The sequence below is a fragment of the Agelaius phoeniceus genome, chromosome 2, assembly GCF_051311805.1.
Source record: "Agelaius phoeniceus isolate bAgePho1 chromosome 2, bAgePho1.hap1, whole genome shotgun sequence".
In the NCBI taxonomy this organism is placed as follows: domain Eukaryota; kingdom Metazoa; phylum Chordata; class Aves; order Passeriformes; family Icteridae; genus Agelaius; species Agelaius phoeniceus.
The window spans coordinates 16,181,520-16,203,960 of NC_135266.1; the positions used below are offsets into that span (position 1 = coordinate 16,181,520).

The 22,441-nt window shown below is 36.5% G+C and overlaps 1 protein-coding gene across 4 annotated transcripts in view; it reads left to right on the top strand.

The window, feature by feature from the left end:
• ADGRG2 (adhesion G protein-coupled receptor G2) overlaps positions 1 to 20,694 on the top strand; it is a 59,001-nt gene extending 38,307 nt beyond the window's left edge. For 3 of the 4 annotated variants that reach the window (XM_054627746.2, XM_077172630.1, XM_077172644.1), the window contains 18 exons: positions 234 to 273; positions 396 to 430; positions 1,747 to 1,829; positions 2,477 to 2,537; positions 3,028 to 3,716; positions 5,338 to 5,536; positions 5,861 to 6,017; positions 8,081 to 8,230; positions 8,453 to 8,575; positions 9,700 to 9,745; positions 9,863 to 9,966; positions 10,551 to 10,675; positions 11,439 to 11,707; positions 12,402 to 12,501; positions 12,813 to 13,087; positions 14,602 to 14,703; positions 15,462 to 15,614; positions 18,585 to 20,694. In XM_054627746.2, the coding sequence (XP_054483721.2) occupies positions 234 to 273; positions 396 to 430; positions 1,747 to 1,829; positions 2,477 to 2,537; positions 3,028 to 3,716; positions 5,338 to 5,536; positions 5,861 to 6,017; positions 8,081 to 8,230; positions 8,453 to 8,575; positions 9,700 to 9,745; positions 9,863 to 9,966; positions 10,551 to 10,675; positions 11,439 to 11,707; positions 12,402 to 12,501; positions 12,813 to 13,087; positions 14,602 to 14,703; positions 15,462 to 15,614; positions 18,585 to 18,769 (2,896 nt within the window). In that variant the 3' untranslated portion in view covers positions 18,770 to 20,694. The remainder of the gene's footprint in view (positions 1 to 233; positions 274 to 395; positions 431 to 1,746; positions 1,830 to 2,476; positions 2,538 to 3,027; positions 3,717 to 5,337; positions 5,537 to 5,860; positions 6,018 to 8,080; positions 8,231 to 8,452; positions 8,576 to 9,699; positions 9,746 to 9,862; positions 9,967 to 10,550; positions 10,676 to 11,438; positions 11,708 to 12,401; positions 12,502 to 12,812; positions 13,088 to 14,601; positions 14,704 to 15,461; positions 15,615 to 18,584) is intronic. The other variant, XM_077172638.1, reaches the window with a different exon arrangement.
• Positions 20,695 to 22,441: the final 1,747 nt, after the last annotated feature.

Here is a 22,441-nt window from a genome sequence, read left to right on the forward strand (position 1 = left end):
CAAATGTGATGACAGAGGTTTACATTTAGTTTGTGTAGTGACTAATAAAAGTCAGCTCTTCAAATGTTTAATGCTGGAGGTTTTACAGTATTACAGCTGACCTGACTTTAAAAAAATCATTGATTAACTGGAAAAATATTTTTTCTCTGTAATTGTTTTTTAAATTAAATTGTTGTAATTGTTTTTAGAAACATAACTAAAAATCCTTCCTAACAGTAATATTTTATTTAAAGCATTTCAGAGTTCAACAAAACCTTGCAAGCAGTAAGTGAGGTAAGATTATTGATTGTTGTTACTCTCTGGAAAACTTTTTTCCGAATTACTTCTGATAAAGCATCAGTCCTGACTTCTCCTTATAAACCTTTTATTTTTTCTGTTTTCATTTGTCATTACAGTCCTCTGTTATGGAATGCAGTGCAGAAAACCAGAGGTTTGTTTTTAAATTTTTAAAGAAAAAATATTTAAAAACTCATATATCATCTTGTGATATGTGAAGTATGCATGGCTCTTTAGCACAAGAAAAAGACAAACTCTCTAGGAAGTTCAGAAGTCCAAGAAACAGGTTGGAGAAATATGTATAGGCTAACAAAGAAATTCTCATTTCTGGTTATTGTCCTGGCATTAGTGATTTTGAAAAAGCCTTTTAGATTTTGTTGATTTCATTTAACCCAAATGTGTTGCTTCTCATTAGTCTTCTGCTGAAACCCAGGCTTCCCTGCCATATTTCTTCTGCATCTTGATATTACCTGAGTCATGTAACTGGGAGCACCAGAATTCCAGAACCTGTGAATGCACTGCAATCTTTATGAGGGATTTACTTGAGGCATCCCAAGTTGCTGTTCTTCAGCTTGGCAAACCAACCATCCTTGGGGTAGGGGGAGCCTGAGGAAGTAAACAGTTCAGAGTCTGGAAACCATGGATGATCAAAATGGCAAAGCTGCTCCAGAGATGTGATCCTAGAAACCCTAAAAAGTAGATGGTATCTCAGTTTAATTGCTACTCACCATTAGATCGTTCTTTAAAGTGATCAGCTTGGAAATGCTGTATTCTAAAACGAAATGAAACTTGATTTCCCCAAAAACTTGAATCTGGACTTTATTTTCCTGGATTGGGATGAAAGAAAAGTCCAAAACCCTCAAATAAAATAGAAAGCAGTCAGATCACCCCTTCATGTGGTATACTGGCAGTTGCTAGAGTAATCTTTTAATTCTTATGAGCTGGAAAGAAACCTTTTCTTTCATCTCTATGTTTGCATTTGCTGAATATGAAAAATTTTCTGAAGGTTCCCTAGTTTAGGCAGGGCTTCAAGTCCTCAAACTGTAGTTGTACAGATGGAGTTACATGCTGGAATGGGTCACTGAAGTTCCCTCTAAAGTCAAGAGAGAATGCTGGCTTCCTCTGGTGGTGAAGGTTTCATAAACGCTGGCATATTCACACTAACAGCAGAGATAACATTGTTATCCTTACAAAATTATCAACTCTTCAATGACCAACATTGATCAGGAAGAACCCCATTTAAGAATTGACACAGTAGAGAGAAGGGACAATAAGTGCCACAAACTGATTATTGTGCTTTTAATCAGCCTGGCACAAAAATGTGCCCAAATCTGACAGAGCCTAGGAATAATGTGCTTTCACACTTAGCATTTGTACTAATATGCTTTAATTTAGCATTTGGTGTTACTTCTGTTAGAAAGATGAGGCAGCTCTCTTTCTTGAGTCTTAAGCTTTTTTCTTCTCTTTTAGTACACACTGCAATTTCATAATGAAGCTGGCTGAGAGAGAGAATATAAGCAGTTTAACACAAAAGGCAAAAATAAGTCAACTTGGTAAGTTGTCCTTTAAACACAGTTTCATCACAATTTTATGTAAAGACATGGTCTTCAAGTAGCTAAAAAGACAAGATAGTTACTATTGGATCAAAATATTTTTGGTTTTGGTTTGAGCAATATAAATGCATAAAAATGCAGCCTTCTGATTTTTGGGGATGTATGTGATAGAAATAACTTTTTAGAACATTTTAGTATAAAATTACCAGCTACTTTAATAAAGCATACTTTGAAAGGATTAGGTGTAAATTAAGATGAGAACATAAATGTCTTGCTGAAATGACAATCTGAATTGAAAGGGTTGTTAAGTAGCCAACTTTTCTTAATGATATTGTGACAGGATGGAGTACTGGCTCATACCATTTGTCTCTGTTTCAAAAGCTGTTGTGCTGCATTTTGGGTTGTTTAAAATTTAAAAAAAAAGAGAAATCTGAACTTGTCAGGCATTGAACAAAAATCTGGTGGTATGGCAATATTCTGACTGGTCAAGTGTTCTTTTGTTTTGCAAAACTAATTTGTGAACAAACTTCAAAATAAATTATGCAGTATATACTGTTGTTTAAAGACATAATACACATGGTTAAATATTCTACTTAATGGTATTAGCAGTTGTTATGCTTAAGGATAATGCTTCTTTGTCATTTCAGATCAGTGCTGCTGTTCATCACTGAAGTACTGTTCCTTGACTGCTGAAGAATTACGAATGTAGTAAGTATAAATACAAAATTTGATCTGCTTATTTCCTAAATTTCCTAATACATGGCTAGAGTCAACTTCCATGCTTCAGTGTAATAGCCAAAAAGGACTCCACAAGAAAAAGCTGACAGGCATTTTCCAGTGTAGCTCCTTCCTCTTTCCAGCCTCTTTCCCTTCCCTCCCTTCTTATCCCTTTTTTTATTTTTTTCTGTGATGCATCTAGCTTTTGTGTTCAACAATAGCTCACCCTCAGAGCAGGCAGCAAAGGCAGTAGTAGTATTTGTTTATAGACTTCCTAGTTAACAACTACAGCAATAGAGAATGTAAGAACCTTCTAAGTATTAGAGCATGAAACATCCAATCTGATTGATTTTAAAATATGCATCATTATTAGTATGTCCATATAATTTTTATATATATTCCTCTATTATAACTTGTTTTCTTTAAAATAGAAAAAATGTTAAAGTTAACCTGGATTTTTGTACCTTTTTTTCTTTTACAGTACTATACAAGTGCCACCTCATTTTATATGGGTTCCTTCCCCTCATTCTCCTTCTCTCCCTAAAAAGACTTTCCTCAAATCTAATTCTTTTATTCCCCCCACTATGCTTTCTGCTAAACAAAGCTCCACAATTAGACCACTGATCCCACCATACACAGAAATTTATTTTTCTGGAACTCTTTCCACATCTCCCCTTACAAGCCCTCTCTCTGAAAACTCTATGCCTTCCACCAGTGTTACCACTACACGCTCCTCTTCCGAGTCTCTTGCTCAACCTACCGTGCCAACTTTTCCTTCCATAACTTCCAACAAATACATCACTGTTCCCATACCTGCAACAAAATCTATCACTAGTACTGCTTTCTCAATTAAATCTGATGCTGCACACCTGAACAAGACTGTTACAATACTTTCTCCTTCTGTAGGTTACACTAAACATTCTTCACTTTCTTCTTCTGAGCCTCACAAACTTGCAATTTTAAATCGCCCCTTTGAGGCAATCACCGATTCTGTTGCACAAATTCCCCCTGCTTCAAACCAACCTATATCTGCTCACAGAAATGTCAGTGCAGTACCTATTGTTCCCCTTACTCCTTTCACAATATCTTTGACCCCCACTGCTAGTCCTGTCAACCGTTCTGTCTCAGCTTCTCATCCTCATTCTACTGCTGATGGCCATGGGACCCCAGGTAAATATGAAAAGTAAATAATTATTTTTTGTTTGAATGCCATATACTGGATTTGCTTTTAAACTTCATTAAACAATGTTTATATATATATAAAGTGTATATATATATGGGAGGTGTCCTTATAATTATTGTGAATTACTTTGGATGGGAGTGTTGATCTGCTGGAAGGTAAGAAGGTTCTACAGAGGGATCTGGACAAGCTGGATTGATGGGCTGAGGCCAACTGTATGAAAGGCTTAACAAGGCCAAGTGCTGGCTCCTGCACTTGGGTCACAGCAACCCTGGGGAAGAGTCCAGGCTTGGGGAGTAGTGTCTGAAAGCTGCCCCAAGGAAAAGGACCTGGTAGTTCTGGCTGACAGTGGCTGAGCATGAGCCCGGTGTGCCCAGGTGGCCAAGAAGGCCAGTGGCATCCTGGCCTGTGTCAGCAATAGTGTGGCCAGCAGGACCAGGGCAGTGTTTGTCCTCTGTAGTCAGCACTGGTGAGGCCATACCTCACACCTCGTGTCTATTTCTGGACCCCTCACTACAAGAAGGACATTGAGGCGCTGGAGCGAGTCCAGAGAAGGGCAACGGAGCTGGGAAAGGGCTGGAGGAGTCTCAGGATTGGCCTTATTGTACAACTCCCAGAAAGGAGATTGTAGCTAGGTGGGGGTCAGCCTCTTCTCCCAGGCAACCAGTAACAGGATAGGAGTCAATGGCCACAAGCTGTGCCAGGGAGGTTGTTGGACATCAGGAAGAATTTCTTCTCTGGAAGGGTTGTTAAGCATTGGAATGGGCTGCTCAGGGATGTGGTGGAGTCACCATCACTGGAGATGTTCAAGAAACAACTGGAATGGCACTCAGTGCTGTGATCTAGTTTTCAAAGTGATGTTTAGTCAAAGGCTGGACTGGATCTTAGAGGTCTTTTCCAACCTAAATGGTTCTGCGATTCTGTTCTGGGTGAAAAGCTTGAGACAGCTTTCACTTGATGTATTTTAAAATAAATTCTGATGCCTTTGGACATGGTGAGTGATAGCTCACCCTACTGCTCACCCTACACTGTTGTTTCTAACTGTCATAGGTAGGTACAGTGCTCAATTCCCATTAGAACAAATGTCTTTTGGACAGAAAAAATTAAGCCAGAGAGCAAGGTAGATTTTTTTTTTAAACTAACCTAATATTTAAAATACTGCACAGAAATGTTGGATCATCCTTAAAATATTGTTATTGCCTGGGAATATTCTTAGAGGCTATGTATTTTCTTATGAAAATTCTATGCAAGCTTCTTTTCAAATTTCTGACACTATCTTGATTTTACTCTACATTCAGGCATTCAGTGGCTAAAAATTCAAAATAATAGGTTATTTAATATATTAAATATATTTAATATATTAACGGTCTGATGTGAGGAACTTTGAAATCAATAAAACATTAATTTCATGTTTTCAGTTTGAAATCTTGCTTTATGTTTTCATGAGATTTAAATTGCCACTGTCTGCAAAGTAGCTGATAGGGAGAAATTACATGTTGAGACCCTTATGAGTAGTGATACAATTTTTTAATCAAGAGAACTGTTTAATTTTTTTGCTTCTCCAAGCTTACATCATTTGTTGAACACAATGTTTAATTTTATTTGTCACAGGAAAAACCCTTTCAGCTACCACAAATATAACTTCTGTGCACACCACCATTAGTATCGCCACAGCTGAGCAAATCGTGTCCAAAATAGAAAATGATTTAGCAGCTGGAAAAATAGAGCCAAAAGATGTAGAAAGGATGGTTAGTGAGGTGAGCACTATCCTCACTGCTTCTCAGCCATTGCCACCACGAATTTCTAACAGGTAGGTCATTTGGCAATAGATTACAGGAGTGTTGTATTTACTGTCTTGACAAATTGGCTTCAGCAAGTTTCACTTTTTCATAATCATAATCCAGAGTAATATTTCTTGTTCTTTTATGTAGTTATTCAAAATGGAAGGACTATCATTCTAATGTTACCAGCTCTACTATAATATAATGCCATGGAAAATGGTGGGGTATTTTTGTTGACACCATCATAAGTGATCATTTTGCATTATATTCAGATTATTGCTCCATAACCATAACTTGCTTGAGAATTTTGGATGTATGTGCTTGGTAATACTAAGTATGCTTTTTCTTAACAGAATTATAAAGCTGGTGGACTATATTGGCTTAAAACTAAACTTATCAACATCATCTGCTGAATTTGTATCCCCTTCCTTGGCTCTGGCAGTTGTCCAAACCAACAGAATCCGCTCCAACCAAATGTCTTTTGCTGTCCAGGACTCAACTGATCTCCAGGTTACAAAATACTTACAATACCTACAAATTGTCAAACATTTATTTTAAAGTGTTTATGGTTTTATATTTATAGGAATATGTGTTTGTTTATGTCAGTGTCAGGATCTTTAGTTCACGTTAGTTTCAGACTTTTTGTAAGCCCTTCACAGTTTTTCCTTTAATTTTCAACTGTGTAAATAGGTGTAAAAGGGAGCTGACTTAGCAGAAACTGGCAGAACTAATAAACTGTTGGAGAGGGTACAGCTAGAACACCAGAATGGACAAAGTGCTTGGCAGAATAACTTTGCCTCAAGCCCCCTGAATTATGAATCATTTATTCAACTACCATGACAGTGCTGAAATTTGTCAAGGAGTGTTGCCAGATGGCCTCATCTGTTAGAAGGAAATAATTGTAGAGGGTTCCAGAAAAGAGCTATTATGTATGTTGCTTGGATAATGATGCTCAGAACATTTGTCACTAATGGCATCTCACCAAGAAAGAAGTGCTTAGAAAGTTTGGTTGGATCCCCTTTATCTCATTCAAAACCTCCCTCCTGACAGAGAAAATAATGGACAATACCAGCCTTGGAGGCTTAAGCAAGGAGAGATGGAAAGTTTTCGACCAGTTTTGACACATTCTGCCTCCTCAGAGAAGAAAATAGCTTAATGTATCGTAAGCCATATGTAGTACTGGAACTTTTCTGTGTTACTGAAAATTATATAAATGTTTAAGATTTGAGTTCTTTTCTATTACTTAGCAATATATAGTGCATGAATGTAAGATGATTAGGAGATGCTAGTGCTGACATACAGATATTTGCTAAGGAATGATTTTTTTATTTCATGGCATTGGCAATGAAACACTGAAAATTTTCAATAATTTTCATCTACTTCAAACTAGAGCAACAGGAGTGCTTTTGTGGAATTGATTCAGGATTTCTTTGATGGCTGTCTACACCAGTGATCTCCAAAGTGGGGTTTGAGTACCCCAGGGTGTGCACACGACAGTCCAGTGCAGTGCAGGAAAATGTTATTTATATTTATATTTTATAATAAATTAAAAAATACATTTTTAAAAGTAATTTTTAATCTCCTTAATTTTTAAAAAAGTATTTTATAACTTGCATAATATATTAGTAAACTAATTCATACATGCAACTTATGGATAGGTATATACTGGGGTTCATGCTCAAAAATTTTTAGGGGATGCATGATCAACAACATTTGGAGTGAGCTGGTCTAAACAGATGAGTTAAATCACATTGTTAGGGCACTTTGGGGAGTTCACACTGTTACTCTTATTACAGCCATTCTTTCAATACTCAGATAATTTCTTTCTGCAGTACTACTAATGTTTCACATCTCCCAGGAACTCTGAGGTGATAATATTTGTATGTAAAGGACTAATGTATGACAGGAATGTTGAGAGATTCTGTACTAAACAAAGCTCCCTGGCCTGTAAGCACTGCAAATAAAACGTGCAGCACATAAAATGGGTGAAAGTTCAGATCTCTTTTTGTACAGTATAGGATCACTAAGCTCTTGAGGTACCTGAATTGTAGCTTATCCAGTTTACTTTTGTAGTTTTTGCCAGACGATCAAAAAGTTAGGGTTTATGTCTTATCTAAGAATATAAACTTGACCTCCTGAACATAAAAATGTATTGACAAATAATGGCTATTTTCACTTTTTCTGAATTCTGACATACTCCCTCCAGAGTATAAAACTTCTTTGCCTTTGCAGGCTTTCAAGCTGTTGATCTCCCTACACAGTTACAGCTACACAGAGTTTTTGCTCCTCACCTTTTCCAAATCAATACAAAACACACAGTGGTGTGTTATGTCCCTGTAGGGAAATTGTTAAAGCCAGATTATTTTCAGTGGTAGGCAGACCTGAAATGGGATGCATCCTTTTCATTCCTATAAGTGCTATTTATGCATTGGAGTGGGAGAGGAATGAGAGCAGCAGTGAGTTTGGGACAGTAATTAATGAGGTATTTATTTTGAAGTTTTAAACTGAAAATAAGTCATAATTTATTTATTTGCAGACTGAAACGAAGCATAATCCTGGTGTTTATTTTTCAGATCTCTCTAGGAGTTCAGCCAATTCAGAATTTAAATAATCTTGGATCAATTACACTTCCTCCATCCTTGCTGAAAAATTTACGCACTGAAGAGTTGGACTTGGCTTCTAGAATTATATTCAACTTCTTTAAAAAGACCACTGTGTTCCAGGTATTTTTTTTGGCCCACTGTTCATAAGGTTTTAAATTCAAGCTTAGAGCAAAATATGAATGGATTTTTTTTTCCCCACAAAACACATTTTAAAACTTCTGACTTAAAAAATAATTACTTTTGTCCAGTGCTTTTTCCACATAGTAAATGAGCTTGTGGGTGCTGTACTCTAGTATTGTTTCCTTTAAGATTTTAAAATCTTAAATTTTTTTGTCGTTCCAGGACCTGTCTTTGAAGAATGCATCTTTAATCAGCAGTGTTATATCATCAAGTGTTGCTAACCTCACTATTAGTAACTTAACGGCAAATGTTACTGTCCTTTTACAGAATATCAAGCCTAATCAGGTAAAATTTACATTTTGGCAGACTTAAAGTACAGTTTTGTTGACTCCACTGAAGTTGTTGTAGTGGAAACATTTGACTAAGAATCCAGGTCAGCTTGTTCTGCTTTACTAGTGTGGACATTTCATTTAAAACTGGACATTAAAAATAACCCCTGTTTGCTTATTTGCCACTGGTATAAATTTTGGTTCTCAAGTAGTGTAAGGCAATGCTCTATCACAAATTCATTCCGCTTTATCTTTCTTATTTACTTGTCTGTCTTATTCTACAAAGAATAAAAGCTCTTAGAGGGAACACTGAAAGCATGGGTTGCTATGGTAGATGCTGTAGTCATGACATTTGTGGGTGTTGTATGGCCAGAAAATAATATAAATCTGTTTTCTTAGGGGAACTGAAACACAGGATTGTATCATCAGGAAGTATTAGGATTCTTACACACCATCTCTTTCTGAAAGGAGCATCAAAGATTAAAATCTTCTATCTCATATCTTAAGAGAGTTTTAAATATTCAATTATTATAAACTGACAAATGTGGGGATTCCACTAATTGACCTGGAGTTTTTTAGGAGCTGGCTTAGCGGTGTCTTTACTTGTTTTGACATAATAATAAGTTTTGAGCTATAACTGTAGAAGTATTAGTATTTATAGCAATATAGTGTATTTCTGCTGGTATTTATAGAATTTGCATGTGTTTGAGGAAATCTATGTGTAAATGTTTAACATTGTGATAGTAGGAAGTGATCAAATATTTGCAAATGAAAAGGTTTTTCCTTTTCTGTGTGATCACGACTTCAAAACTTACAAGATCTGGAAGGAGGAGAAATCCCAAGAATTTGTATGGTGTGGGAAGACATTGAAAGAGCATTCAAAAGGTTCTACCAGGAACAGAATTTTGCATAAGCACAAGAGCTAGCTCCTGTCTCGTGACTTCAAATCTGTTCAGCATATTTTTGCATGCACTTTTCAATCCTTTTATGCACCTAAATTTATTTTGTGTTCACATAGAAGAGGCATATTTGCTGTATACAGTGTTTATTCTTCCCTGTATTTTGTAGATCATTCATAAATCATTTGATTCTAAACTCACAGTTTAGTAACTTTTTTTTTTTGTTTACACTCCTAAACAGGATAATTCGACAGTTAGATGTGTTTTTTGGGACTTTAATAAAAATGGTAAGTACTTGAGATCTCCCAAGATGCTATGCTGTTTTAGCTATGTTAAAAGCTATGTTTATTCATGTTGATATAAATGAAACCTTTTATGAATTACAAAGCTGCTTTTTTTAACAGGTGGACATGGAGGCTGGTCATACGAAGGTTGCATAGTGAAAGAAAGTAGAGTAAATGAAACAGTCTGTTCATGCAACCATCTCACAAGTTTTGCAGTTTTGATGGTAATTATTTTAAGAATTATGCAATCTTACACATTTAACCTTGAGTTGTGTTAAGCAAATGAAGACCCAATAAGCCCATGCAAGCTAATAAATAATACTCAGGTTCTATTCACTTTAGTGTTAGTGCAGGTAGCCATACAATTAGGCACATGCTTAAGCTCCTTGTTGAATGGGAGTCCATGGGTTCCACTGGAGGAAAAAAAAGTTCTTTAAGTGCTGCAGATTTCTAATTTAGGCAGGCAATTTGTTTATACTCCAAATAAAATTTAGGAAATCAAATTTAAAACAGATTTTTAATCAAATGGAGTTTCACAATTAGGGTCATAGAATTATAAAATAATATCTCAAGTTGGAAGGGACCCATAAGGACCATGGAGTTCCAGCTCCCTGCTCTTTACAAGACTAGCTTGGCTTTTTTTTTCATCTAACCTTTTTTAAGAGCCATGATAAAAGGAATGGAGTCCTTTTTCTATTTGTAAGTGTAGAGGGAAAGGTGTGTTTTGATTTTTTAAATTTTTCTTTATATTTTTCCAATAAATAAACCTGAAAATTTTCTCTGAAAATAACGTCTGTTTCTGTTTTAGGACTTGTATGGAAGTACTCCTCTGAATCCCACACAAGAATTGGTACTGACTTTTATATCATATATAGGCTGTGGCCTCTCTGCAATTTTTCTTTCTGTTACTCTTGTGACCTACATAGCCTTTGAGTAAGTACCCATTCAGCTGAGCTCCCAGTATTCTTCAATTGTGATTGATTGTAGTCTTCACTGAGAAATCCTTTTCAATAGGTATGGATTCTGTCTCCACAAATAATGCACAGATTTGGCCAGTTCACCAGGAAGATGTTGATTCAGTCTTCAGAAATGTTAATCTGATCAACAAGTGAATTATCATGAGGCTCTAGGCAGTAAAAAGTGAAGAAGTAGCACTCTGAAGTATTTTATAATGAATTATCATAATAGAAGTGTGAAGGAATGTATTTAAGATACAATGCACAAAAAAGCAGTATGGAATTTTAGCATTTTTAAAAGCATTTGTATTCTTTCTTTATTCTCTCATTATTCTAATACTGGGACTTGCCTCTGTCAAGGCTTTAGATGCTCAGTCAAAAGCTTGACCTAGTTTAAAAACAAAGAACAGACACCTTTTGGGTTTGGGTAGCAATGTAGCAAGAAGTCCAGCATACAATGGAAAAAAAAATAGCCACTAAACACTTTGACTCCAATATTGTTTGTATCTATGTAACCTTTTCTTAAAAACTTTATATATACAGACCGTTAATTAGGAAGTATGTTGTAAATTATTCTCTCCATGTATAAGTGCAACACATGCAGCATTGTATATGAATGAAAATTTAATTTTTTTCCCTTGGCATTTGTGACTGCCAAAGACTGCAAGAGAGGGAGTAAGCCGGGGATCCATGGACAGCTGATGCCATCTCATGAATGTTCTTTTTTTTATTTTTTGTAGGAAAATCCGGAGAGACTACCCCTCCAAAATACTAATTCAGCTCTGTGCTGCATTACTTCTACTCAACTTAGTTTTTCTCCTTGACTCGTGGATTGCACTGTATGACACACGAGGCCTGTGCATTGCAGTTGCAGTATTTCTTCACTATTTCCTCTTGGTTTCCTTTACCTGGATGGGCCTGGAAGCTTTCCACATGTATCTGGCCCTTGTGAAGGTCTTTAACACCTATGTACGGAAATACATTCTTAAATTTTGTCTTGTTGGTTGGGGTATGTATTTTTTTTCCTTCTTTATGCTAAATAGATAATTCCTCTTACCAAGTATTTCAGTGAATATGATACAGGTCAGAAATTAAAATTAGGCAGTCATTAAATGTTTTGATATATGTTCCACCTTTCTGAGGCATGGAGTCCCCCCAGCTGCAGAGCTGAAGTTTCTGCAATTCAAAGTGATAATGAATTTTCCTTGTCCTAGTACAATAGAACCAATTTTGAATGTGCATGCTTTCATCATTTTGAGAATAAATGCCTATAAGTAAATCTTCTATTTCTGGAATAGCACTGTTGCTAACAAAAATCAGCAAAACCAGATCTAACTGGATAAATGATGAAGAGATTCTGGGCCTGATTTTTATCTCCTATTTGTTTCTTAAAACATAAGTAAGAACGAAAGTCAGTTATGCTGTAAGAGATATTTTGAAGCACTTTGAAGACTAATGGTATTTGTTGATTTATTCAGAAAGTTTTAGAGCTGGCTGTGAAGGACTCCTCTTGTTTCTTTGCAAGTTGTGCTCCTGAGCAGTTTGAATGCTGCAATTTTTCAGACAGCTAGTAGTCAGCAGAATTCAACAGCCAAATTTCAGAAACAATATGTAGATTTTGTAGCAAAATATAGTATTTTCAAGTCCTCATAATACTGTCTCTGTTAGGATTTTTATGTATGTGTTTTCTCATAATCTTTTAGGGTTACCAGCAATAGTTGTGTCCATTGTGTTAGCAGTATCACCAGATAATTATGGACTTATAACCACTGGAAAGGTTTCCATAAATGGACCTGATGAATTGTGAGTGAAAGGGAGGAGCTCTGGGGGAGGTGAGGGTGGGGAGTGGAGGGAGGTCCTACAAATTGCTTTTCTTTAAAGTGGGGGAAGGCAAGAAAGCAATAGTAGTGCTTTGAAATAGTACACCTCTACAGTATCTTGTGTTTTAGGGTTATTGCCTTTATGAAGGCTCGTATCCTTTGGCCAAAAAAAAACTAGCTTCTTTTGTAAAAGGCAAAAATAGTTTGCGTGCAAGAAACTACAAGTTTGTCTCATGTTTATTTCACTTAGTTTCTGTTTGTGATAATGGTTGACAGACTGTTCTTCTGTTCTAGCTGCTGGATCAAAAATAGAATTGTCTTCTATATTACTGCTGTGGGATACTTCTGCCTGGTATTCCTGATCAATATCAGCATGTTCATTGTTGTGCTGATCCAGCTCTGTCGTATCAAAAAGAAGAAACAACTCGGTGCTCAAAGGAAAACCAGTATCCAAGACCTTAGGAGTGTTGCTGGCCTCACATTCTTGTTGGGAATTACTTGGGGGTTTGCTTTCTTCACAGTAAATGAGGTGTTTACTTACCTCTTTACCATTTTCAACACTTTGCAAGGTAAGTTTGTACTCCACATAACAGCTCCCTGTCTATAATATAACAAACCAAACATTTTGAAACATCTTTTTCTTGATTCAGCAATAAAAATTTAAATTTGATATGTGCAGTAGCATGTTAATTATATTAGAGATGAGATGGTACTGCTTTACAGTAACCTTAAGTTGCAGTTTTGTTATGATAAGGTACAGAAAAACTAGATACTATTTATATAGGTATGGTATATTTATAAATATTGTCACTTTAAAAGTGTATGCAAACCAGATATCCCTGGAAGTGACTGTGTTTCCACTAATAAACAGATTAATTTTGAATACTCAGTTACTTTAAGTGTTCATGTTATGATGTAGTTCATGTAGTGAAAACAGTATTGTTTTTTCAGTTCCCCTAAGGCATCTGGGGAGGTTTGACATTCAGCAAAGGGTCATTGAGACAGGCAAGGCTGAAACATCTAAAAATTAGTGACCCAACTCTTAAGCATGGCCTATATAGTACTTAAGAATATATGAGAAGTAGATATGAAACATAAACTTTTGCAAAGACAGGTGCTGCTGGACATATCCAAAAGCAGAGTTGCCACATAGACTTTTATATAAACAGGAGGGATTGTAGCTGTCCTCAGTGTCCTAAATATACCTGAATTGTCCTTCTGAAGTTTGGATCCAAACTTCTGCTTAAATGGCACTTAGATGACTGACTGGGTGGTTTCCCAGAGAGACTAAAACAGTGAAAATTGCTGTTCAGTGTATACACCTTGCCCCTATTTGCTGTGTTGATTTACTATTATTTACTACTCATTCTAAACCTAATACAACTGTTTCCCATTGCAGATTGGAAACTGTGCAAAGATTAAGTGCTACTTTCCCATAAAGGGGGGCAATTGTGATGAACTTTTAAGCAGGAGAAGTTGGATGCCACCCTGTGTCAGTTAGTAGCAAATAAGAAGTAGACAAAGAAACTGTAATGTGGCGCTGGTAGGGCACCATCCCTTCTAGTAAATATTTGAAATTGTGGTAAAGGGGGTACCATTTATTATTATTTTAGATATGAGTTATTTTCTTTGGATAAGTGCTCAAAATTTTGTAGCATCAGTAGTAATAGGTTAGCTGCTAATATAAGATGTAACAGTATCACAGGATGTGCTAAAAAAGCTTCATAATCTGATAGCATGGTATCACACCCTCTCTTTGACAGTGCTTTGAAATCTTTTCCAAAAGCATTAAGCAAATTTCAAGATCAACAGAATTTTTCCCTTCTTATTTGATAAAATAAAACTTTATGCTCTTTGTGCATTTGGTTGTATTTGTTGTTTTTTCTTTTGTGTGTATGATTCCTCTAATCTATGTAAGGAAAAAGTGCTCTGCAATGTTCAGAGTTGTAAACTTTTTCAGCAAAGAAAAATGTCATTACTTTTTATTAGAAATTTAAAGAAATGAAAGAAAACCAAAACACTGTTCATTAGGAAGTAGTAAAAGTGAATTTTGCAGCAATCGTTTTATGTTATTGCTTTGCAGGGTTCTTCATTTTCATCTTCTATTGTGTAACAAAGGAGAATGTCCGTAAACAGTGGAGAAGATATCTTTGTTGTGGGAAATTCAGGCTGGCTGAAAACTCTGGTAAATATTAATATTGTTTTTAGCTTCTGAATTCTTATATTTAGTGTTAAGTTCCTGGTATTTTGTAATAATTACAAAAAAAAAACCAAAAACCACAAACCCCCCCCCAAAAACCAATTGATCATGTTGCTGCAGTTGCAGTTCTAGTTTATTATCCAAGATACAGTAAACTTCCAAAATTCTACTCTTTGAAGGTGGTAGCTGATGCAGCGCTTGCATGTTTACATGCTGCTGCCTTAAGCTGCTAACTGCTAAGAGATGACCTCTTCCACTGCAGGGTAAAGGCATGTCTTTGCAGAAGACTTTTGGTCAGTTAGAAACGGTAAGATTTGTTCCAGCTTGTGGGTCAGCCATAGTTTTACCAGTTATTTCCACATAAACAAAGGGAAGCATGGTTTAAACCAAAGAAGACATTAATTACTTTATGTTATTTTGTTACTAAGTAGTTGTCCTCTTGTAAAGCCATGTATTTTTATACACTTTCACTTAGAGAATCAACTGCACTTCAGTTATTTTTCTGATCTGCTCTGCAGTTGTAAAACAATGACAGTTGACTGCTTGTATTTTAAAAAGGGACAAGAGAAAAGGAACTAGATTTAAATAATTTTAAACATCAAGACTCATTGCATTCTTACAATATAATTCTGCCTAGAATACTGCAAGAAGTGTGTAAAGCCTTGGTTTTATATCAATTCAGTTGCATTATTAACTATATTTTTATATAGTGCTTGTGTGAATTGTATGATTTCCTGTTTTAGACTGGAGTAGAACTGCTACAAATGGTTTAAAGAAGCAGACTGTAAATCAAGGAGTATCCAGTTCTTCCAACTCCTTACAATCAAACAGTAACTCCACTAACTCTACAACACTGCTAATGAATAATGATTATTCAGTCCATGCAAATGGAAATGGTAAGTATAATGCAAAATAGTGTATCTTCAGAAGTAAAATTCTCCATCCTTCCTGTTCTAACATAGTACTGTCCTCTGCACTGCTGCTCTCTGCTCTCCCTGAGGAGTTGAAATGCAGTAGCACTGCACTCAATTTCACTTGCAATTTGCTGTGGCTTATTTGTCTGTTGAGAAAGCTTGATATGAATCACCACTGAAAGTACTTATTAAAAACTAACTTTTTTCAGTGAACATAATCTAGTTCTTCACACTCTTGCAGGGCACATGTCATGGTGCTGGTTTGAGCTCTCAGTAAAGTCAATCAATTTTTCAAACAGAAAAATAACTTACAAATGTGTAATATATAAAACCCTAAGTCAAGCAAAACTCAGAAGACATTACCCCTGTGTGCCTGAGGTATTTTTCCCAACTGATCAAGAGCTGAGGCTAAGTCATGTCATCAACTAGAATGTTTATTATGAAGCTGTTGAACATGCTTAGAGAGGCTGTGTTGTCCTCATTTCCTGGCCTATGCTGCCAGAAGACAGCACATAATCAACAAGATTATATCAGCAGATAACCTCTCAGCTATACAGAGCAAAAGCTGTGGAATTTGTATGTGGGTTAGAGGTTACTGTTCCTTTAAGTGTACTAACTGCATACTGCAGTGAAATCACAACACTTCAGGAGATGGCATTTGGACATGCCCTGCACAGCTTTCTAATTTGAGGTTTTTTTTTTTCTCACATTCTTTTGTAAAATCTCCCTGTATGGATACCACATAATGCAATAATTAGCATACTTTTTATCTAACAGATCAGTTGAGAACCAGCATCCAGTGACACTCGCTATCATTAGACATAAAGTAAGGCAATATTTTTAGGTACAAGTATTTCCTTTCAAAGAGAGAAATTTTCAGGCGCAAAAGCCTGCGTGTCTTGAAGAGTTCTTTTTTCCCTGCTATGTTAATTGCTCTGATGAAAGAAGCCATCTCTCCCTGCAACATCTGACATGCTTATATTAAGCTACAAAAGCATTTTGACTGCTTTTCTCAACAGAAAGAAAGAGCAGAAATGTTCTATTGATTTTGTTTGTTGTAGCAACCAAATGAATGAGCCTGTTGCAGCTTTCTGGAAAGTTTTGTTCTTTTGGGTATTTTGGAATGAGATGCTAAATTGATGATCTAAACCATTGAGTGATGCCAATTCTGTTGGCTGTGCTCCAATTTTGTCCTACTGTATTCACATAATCAGACCTTTCCAGTCTGTCTGTGTGTCCTGTGCCAAAAGCTTCTTAGACAAAAGCAGCTGAAAGAACTTTGATAAAACCTTGTTCCTGTGCACTTACAAACATGGATGTCTCACCTAATTTCTATTTTATTTATTATTTTGAATGCTGTGAACCTCGTACCACATCCTCCATTCATATCAAGAGGGTTGTATGATACCTTGCCTGCATAGTTTGACTAAATAATTGCTTTGTAAGAAGAGGCTAAACCTATAACTAAACTGGATAGCTCCCAGCAAAGCTCTTGGAGGCAATTCCTTACACCTGATCTTCCAAACATGGGGGAGTTGTATCTCAGAAGAGCTGGGCTAATGCCTCCAAAAGGTACTAGACTGCTGTTAGATAGGAACATGGGACCTAATAATTTGCTGCACCTGATTGCTCTCCTCTCAAAGCTGGAACTCGAAAATAACATTGCAACACTTCATTTTAAAAAGTGACCTCCAAAACCAAAAACACTCTAGAAATTTAAAGCTGTGTCATAAATATACTGAGCTGTAAACACTTTATGGTTTTAGCTTCACTGCTTCTACTGAAATGCTATTCCAGATTCAGGACTGAATGACTTACTGTGGTAAGTTTGGGATGTCTCTATAGCCTGCGACTTTGCTTTCCTACAGGACTTCATCTTTTTATGGCAGTCTAATATTTCCTTATTTTCAGTTTTTCTCTTGCAGATTTTCATGTTTCAGAAACTACAATTAGGTATCACATGGCTGAACCTCCAGATTTTCTAACTGAGGAACACAAACCATCTTTCTGAATTTGTTCACAGAAAAGCCTTATTTTCTTCTCAGCTTTTGCCCTAACATTAGGGCACAGCTATTTTGAACACCCCTAAGATAAAAGAGTGTTAGGCAGGCAGGGGGTTAAACAACAATCACAGTGTTAGCAAGCATGGTTATTTTCTATCATTTCAACCTTTTTCTTATTTGAATTAATGAACAAAGCTTTTCTGCTTGTCATACCCTGTCTACATATGTGCCTGTTTAAGTGCTTGTTGGCTGTTTAAATTAATAACTAAATTTTTAAAAGTCCAAACTGAAGTGTTTGCACAAATACTTAGAATAAAAAAACACAAATTCTCATTAAAAATATTTAGAATGTGATACATAGTGGCAGGAGATTTATCCAGTGAACTAAATGTTTGTGGAGCATTTCAGTAAAAGGCTTCAGTCAGCAATGGTATTAGATGTGTTCATTGTGGATTCACCTAAATGGGTTAGATTCTCTGCAGTCTAAGAATGGTTTTTGACCCATGATCAGACCTAGGCCCTATTCTGATTGTCCTTCAGAAGTAAATGCTGTAAGTTGAATTCCTTGTACTCTCACTTTCTTCTTTCAGATGCATGGCACATCTGAGATACCCTTAAAACTTAATTCATTAGAGCAAATCATTAAAATGAGGAGTAATTTGCATCTTATCTAGTGATACTTATTCCAAGTCAAGTCTACATTTTGAGAATTGTGACCTTCATTGCTTAAAATATTGAACCCTTGTGCATAAATATATTAACATCTCTCAAATATTAGGATTTCATACAGGAAAAGAAATATATACAAAATATTTACCAAAAATACACATTTTAAAATTGTTGCAGGGATAAAATGAGAGTGTATGAACTCCCTATAGTGACTAAAAAAACCATGGAAGGCTTGATTCTGAACCTTTCTGATAGGGAATGCACTTTTTTGTTTCAACAGGCCATCTTTCCAGTGAGAAGAATGGTGTTTGTTTCAGTGTACAGAATGGTGATGTGTGTCTCCATGACTTTTCAGGCAAACAACTTGTATTCCAAGACAAGGATGATACTGGCAGCCAAGAAAGCCAAATCTCACTCAGAAGGACTTCAAAGAGAGGAAGCCTAAGTTCTATGGAGAAAATGTGATTTCCTTTTGAACAGCACATTGTTTAACAGTGTGAAGTAGAGTTTTACTTTAGCAGTTTTACATAATGTGAGCAGACCAAGAACTGGTTTTATTTAATATATGGTACTGGAACTTCAAGGCAGCCATGCAATGGATTGACAAGGACAATTATTAAGAAAAAAAAAAAAAAAAAAACAAGAAAAGAAAAGGAACCTATTATTCCTATTATTTTGACGAGGTCTTGGATGTCAGATTACAGCTGGCACACTTCCATTTTTTTTCTTCATCAAAGTGGGGGTTTTGAGGGGTTTTTTAACATTTAAACAAAAGTTTTATTTAGACTTTTTTCATTACAATTAAGTTTATCTGGATATAATGCTTAGTAGTACTGTATAAATGTAGAAAGTTACAACTTGTGCATACAAACGATGTTAACTTTAAAAATGTTAGCTACACTGTCTTCAACTTTTTGTACGTTTTAGTAGCAAACTCTGCAGTGATGTATATAAGCAGAAAATATCAACCTTTAAGCATCTCAATGATACTTTTATATTTATTTCTTGTAATATAAATTTAAATATACCTATGTATAGAAAAATAATTGGTATTTTGTTTGTAACTTTTATTGTGAGTTTGCATTTTTCTTTAGATAATTATCTTTAACATAGAATGCAACAAAATTTGTCCAGTAAGTGGATTACTTATAGTGGTTTGAATATATTCACTAGATGCAGAACTGTAAATAACAAACACAATTGGTCTTGAACATTTAGCTACCTTTTAGTACACCATAGAAGGATAGAAATTGGGTATAATTCAAGTAGAGTGCCATGAATGGAGTATTAAATAGTGTAGGTGATTAAGTACAACTAAGTTGTGTTGGTGGCTTGAGTGAAGCCATCAGTTTTTGCCATTGATTTCACCAGGGTCAGTATTTATATTGAGTGGTGAAACACTGCTGTTTTTCATTTGCAATGATGGAAGTTGAGAAGTTTGGGGGGGAGGGGAAGCAAGTTGAAGAAAAAATAGAAATAATAAATGACAGCTGCTGTATTTAGTAGCTGAGAAATTGTTTGTTTCATTGCATGGCTGTTTTTTAAAGGGCAGCTGTTGAGCTATTCTAATGAGTATTTCTGCTTAAACTTTGGCTTGTGGTTGGCAAACCAAATACTGAGGCACTAGCTCAGTAATTGCTGAAGCAAAATTGCATTCCTCTTGTGATATTTACTGGGAACAAAAGAATTTTGGCTCTTCATATAAAACAGCTGAAAGTCCATACAACATTTTGAAGGTTCCTCCTGAACAGAAATTGACCTAAGCCCTGGTCTTACCTCTTCTTCCTCACACACATGTGCAGCTATGGCCACTGCTTTTTCAATTTGCATTCTTGGGCAAAAGTTGGACGCTCCCAAAGCAAACTAGGACAAACTGGTGCCAGACTGCAGAGTACCAGGCCCTGTAGAGAGGGCTGCATGAAGCAGGTGCATGCTGATGGGGATTAAGGGCGTTGCTTTCCCAGTGGGGAGGGCTCAGTTGGGCACCCTGAAAACGATCTCCTCAACAAAAAGCATGAGTTACATGCCTCTTACCTGGGGCTCTGTTGGAGTTAGCAATTGAACCTCTGCAGTGCTCAAACCCCATTGTGGTTCTGTGGGCAACGCATTGGTTCTTTCAGTTCTTTCAGTCACCTCCAAAATTACTCTGACTACGCTTTTAAGGGGAGATTTTAAAGTATTTGTTGTGTTTATCCACAGGGTTTTAGCTGCATGCTGGTAAAAGCCCATCCTGGAATGCTAGTAGCTGGAATGCATTTTTGTGAATGCTTTAACTATTTGGCTAATTGCCTTTGCAGTGTTTCTTGTAAATTTATTTAATGTTCTTATATTTATATTTTCAACTGTAAAAAATAATAAAATCGCAGCAAGCACAACACAAAATATATAAACTTTGTCTTTTAGATAAATGTGTCATTAATACTGGGCTGCATTACAATTCTTCAGATTACAGGATCAACAGTATGTCACCTCTTGGAGATAAAGCTGACCCAGCTTTTTCATTTATTCTCTACTACATATTTTACCTTGCATGGTTCTGACAGATCTGGATTTTAGCAGAGAAAACCCTGACATAAGTTAGTCCAGTCAAGGCCTGCCCTCAAGACTGCTGAAGCTCTCCCAAAGGAATGCTGTAAGCAAAAGCACATAGCTGAGTTTAGCTTCAGTAATTAAATTCCCTATGAATACACAAATTCCACTGACCTGCTCGGAGTCTTTTTGTTTTTATTTTTACACACTAAAATATGTTAGGATTCTTGAAATAATTTTTATTTTATATATTCCTAGGGGAGATGAGTCCTTTCTGACTTTGCCACTTAATAGCACACTCATATTGTAAAAATTTGCACTTACACCAGCATAATATTTTAGCTCATCCTCAAACTAGGTGAAAACGTGTTTTTACACTGGGTGTTACAGTATCCTTTTGGTACTTGGGCTCTTTGACTTTGTTTAGCTAGGACACCCAGAGAGAGCTTGGGGAAAGCTGCAACACCCGCCCAGAGCACCAAGTAAAATTCTGTACATTAGTTTGTGGCTGCAAGGGATCTCGGGGGATCTGTAAGGAGGTTTTAAGCTTAGTCAAAGATAAACAGCAACCTGCTGTGTACAGCTGGCAGCACCCTGCCCAGCAAGCTTGGTGCCTAAGTGCAGTCTCTCGAAGAGGCGGTGCCCGAAGGGGGAGGCTGGCGCGGAGCTCAGGGAGCGGTGAGCGGGTCCGTGTTTCGGCTCGGCGCAGGTTTCACCGCTCGGCTCTGGCAGAGGGAGGTGATGAAGCTCCGAGCTCTGTCCTCTGCTCTGCTGGGCAGAACCTACAGAGGTGGGGTCCGACCGCCGCCGAAGGAAACAACGCGGCTGTGAACGCTGCCTTCTCAACCACGACTGTCAGCTATAGGCAATGAAGGAAGAACAGCAAGGAAAAGTGACAATAGTAACTCTGTTAATGCTACAATTTCACTTAAAAAAATAAAAAAGGCAATGGCGTTATGAATAAGAAGCTTGACTAGGCCAATATTCAAGCAGCAATCAATTTATTATTTAATACGGTAAAGTATGAGCAATACAGCGCTGGGTACAGTGGGGGAAGTTTTCTCTCCAACTGCACACCGATTGTTGAGGGCTACAGGTACTTATAAGGGTACTCATCAGCTTTTTCAGCAGTTTCTGTTTCCAATTTTTACTCATCAGCAATTTCTATTCTAAATTTTTACGTCATAATTCTATTCACTATTGTGATTTTAGGTTTTCTCAGGATGTATCTCAAAAGGAGTATCCCAGATAGTGGCGGTCCAGTTTCCAAAAGAAGAAAGACAAATCCCATCTGGTGGAGTCCAGCTCCCCAGATGTGGGTCCACCTTTTAATTGCAGAGACCATAAATCTAATAACAGTGATGTCCAGCTTCCCTTGGTCAAAACCATAAATCCTTGAGGTGATGTTCATGTTCCTTTCTCAAGTTGTTTTTCTCTGCTTCAATAAGGTGTGAGATAAGCATATTTCCTTTATATATATTCCAAAGCTATAGCTTCAAGGATACAAGTAATATTCTAAAATTATACTTCAAAAGGTAATTATTGCAGAGCTCTTTATGGGTTAACTACAAGCAAAAAGCAACATCCTTAACGCTTTAATTCCAATGC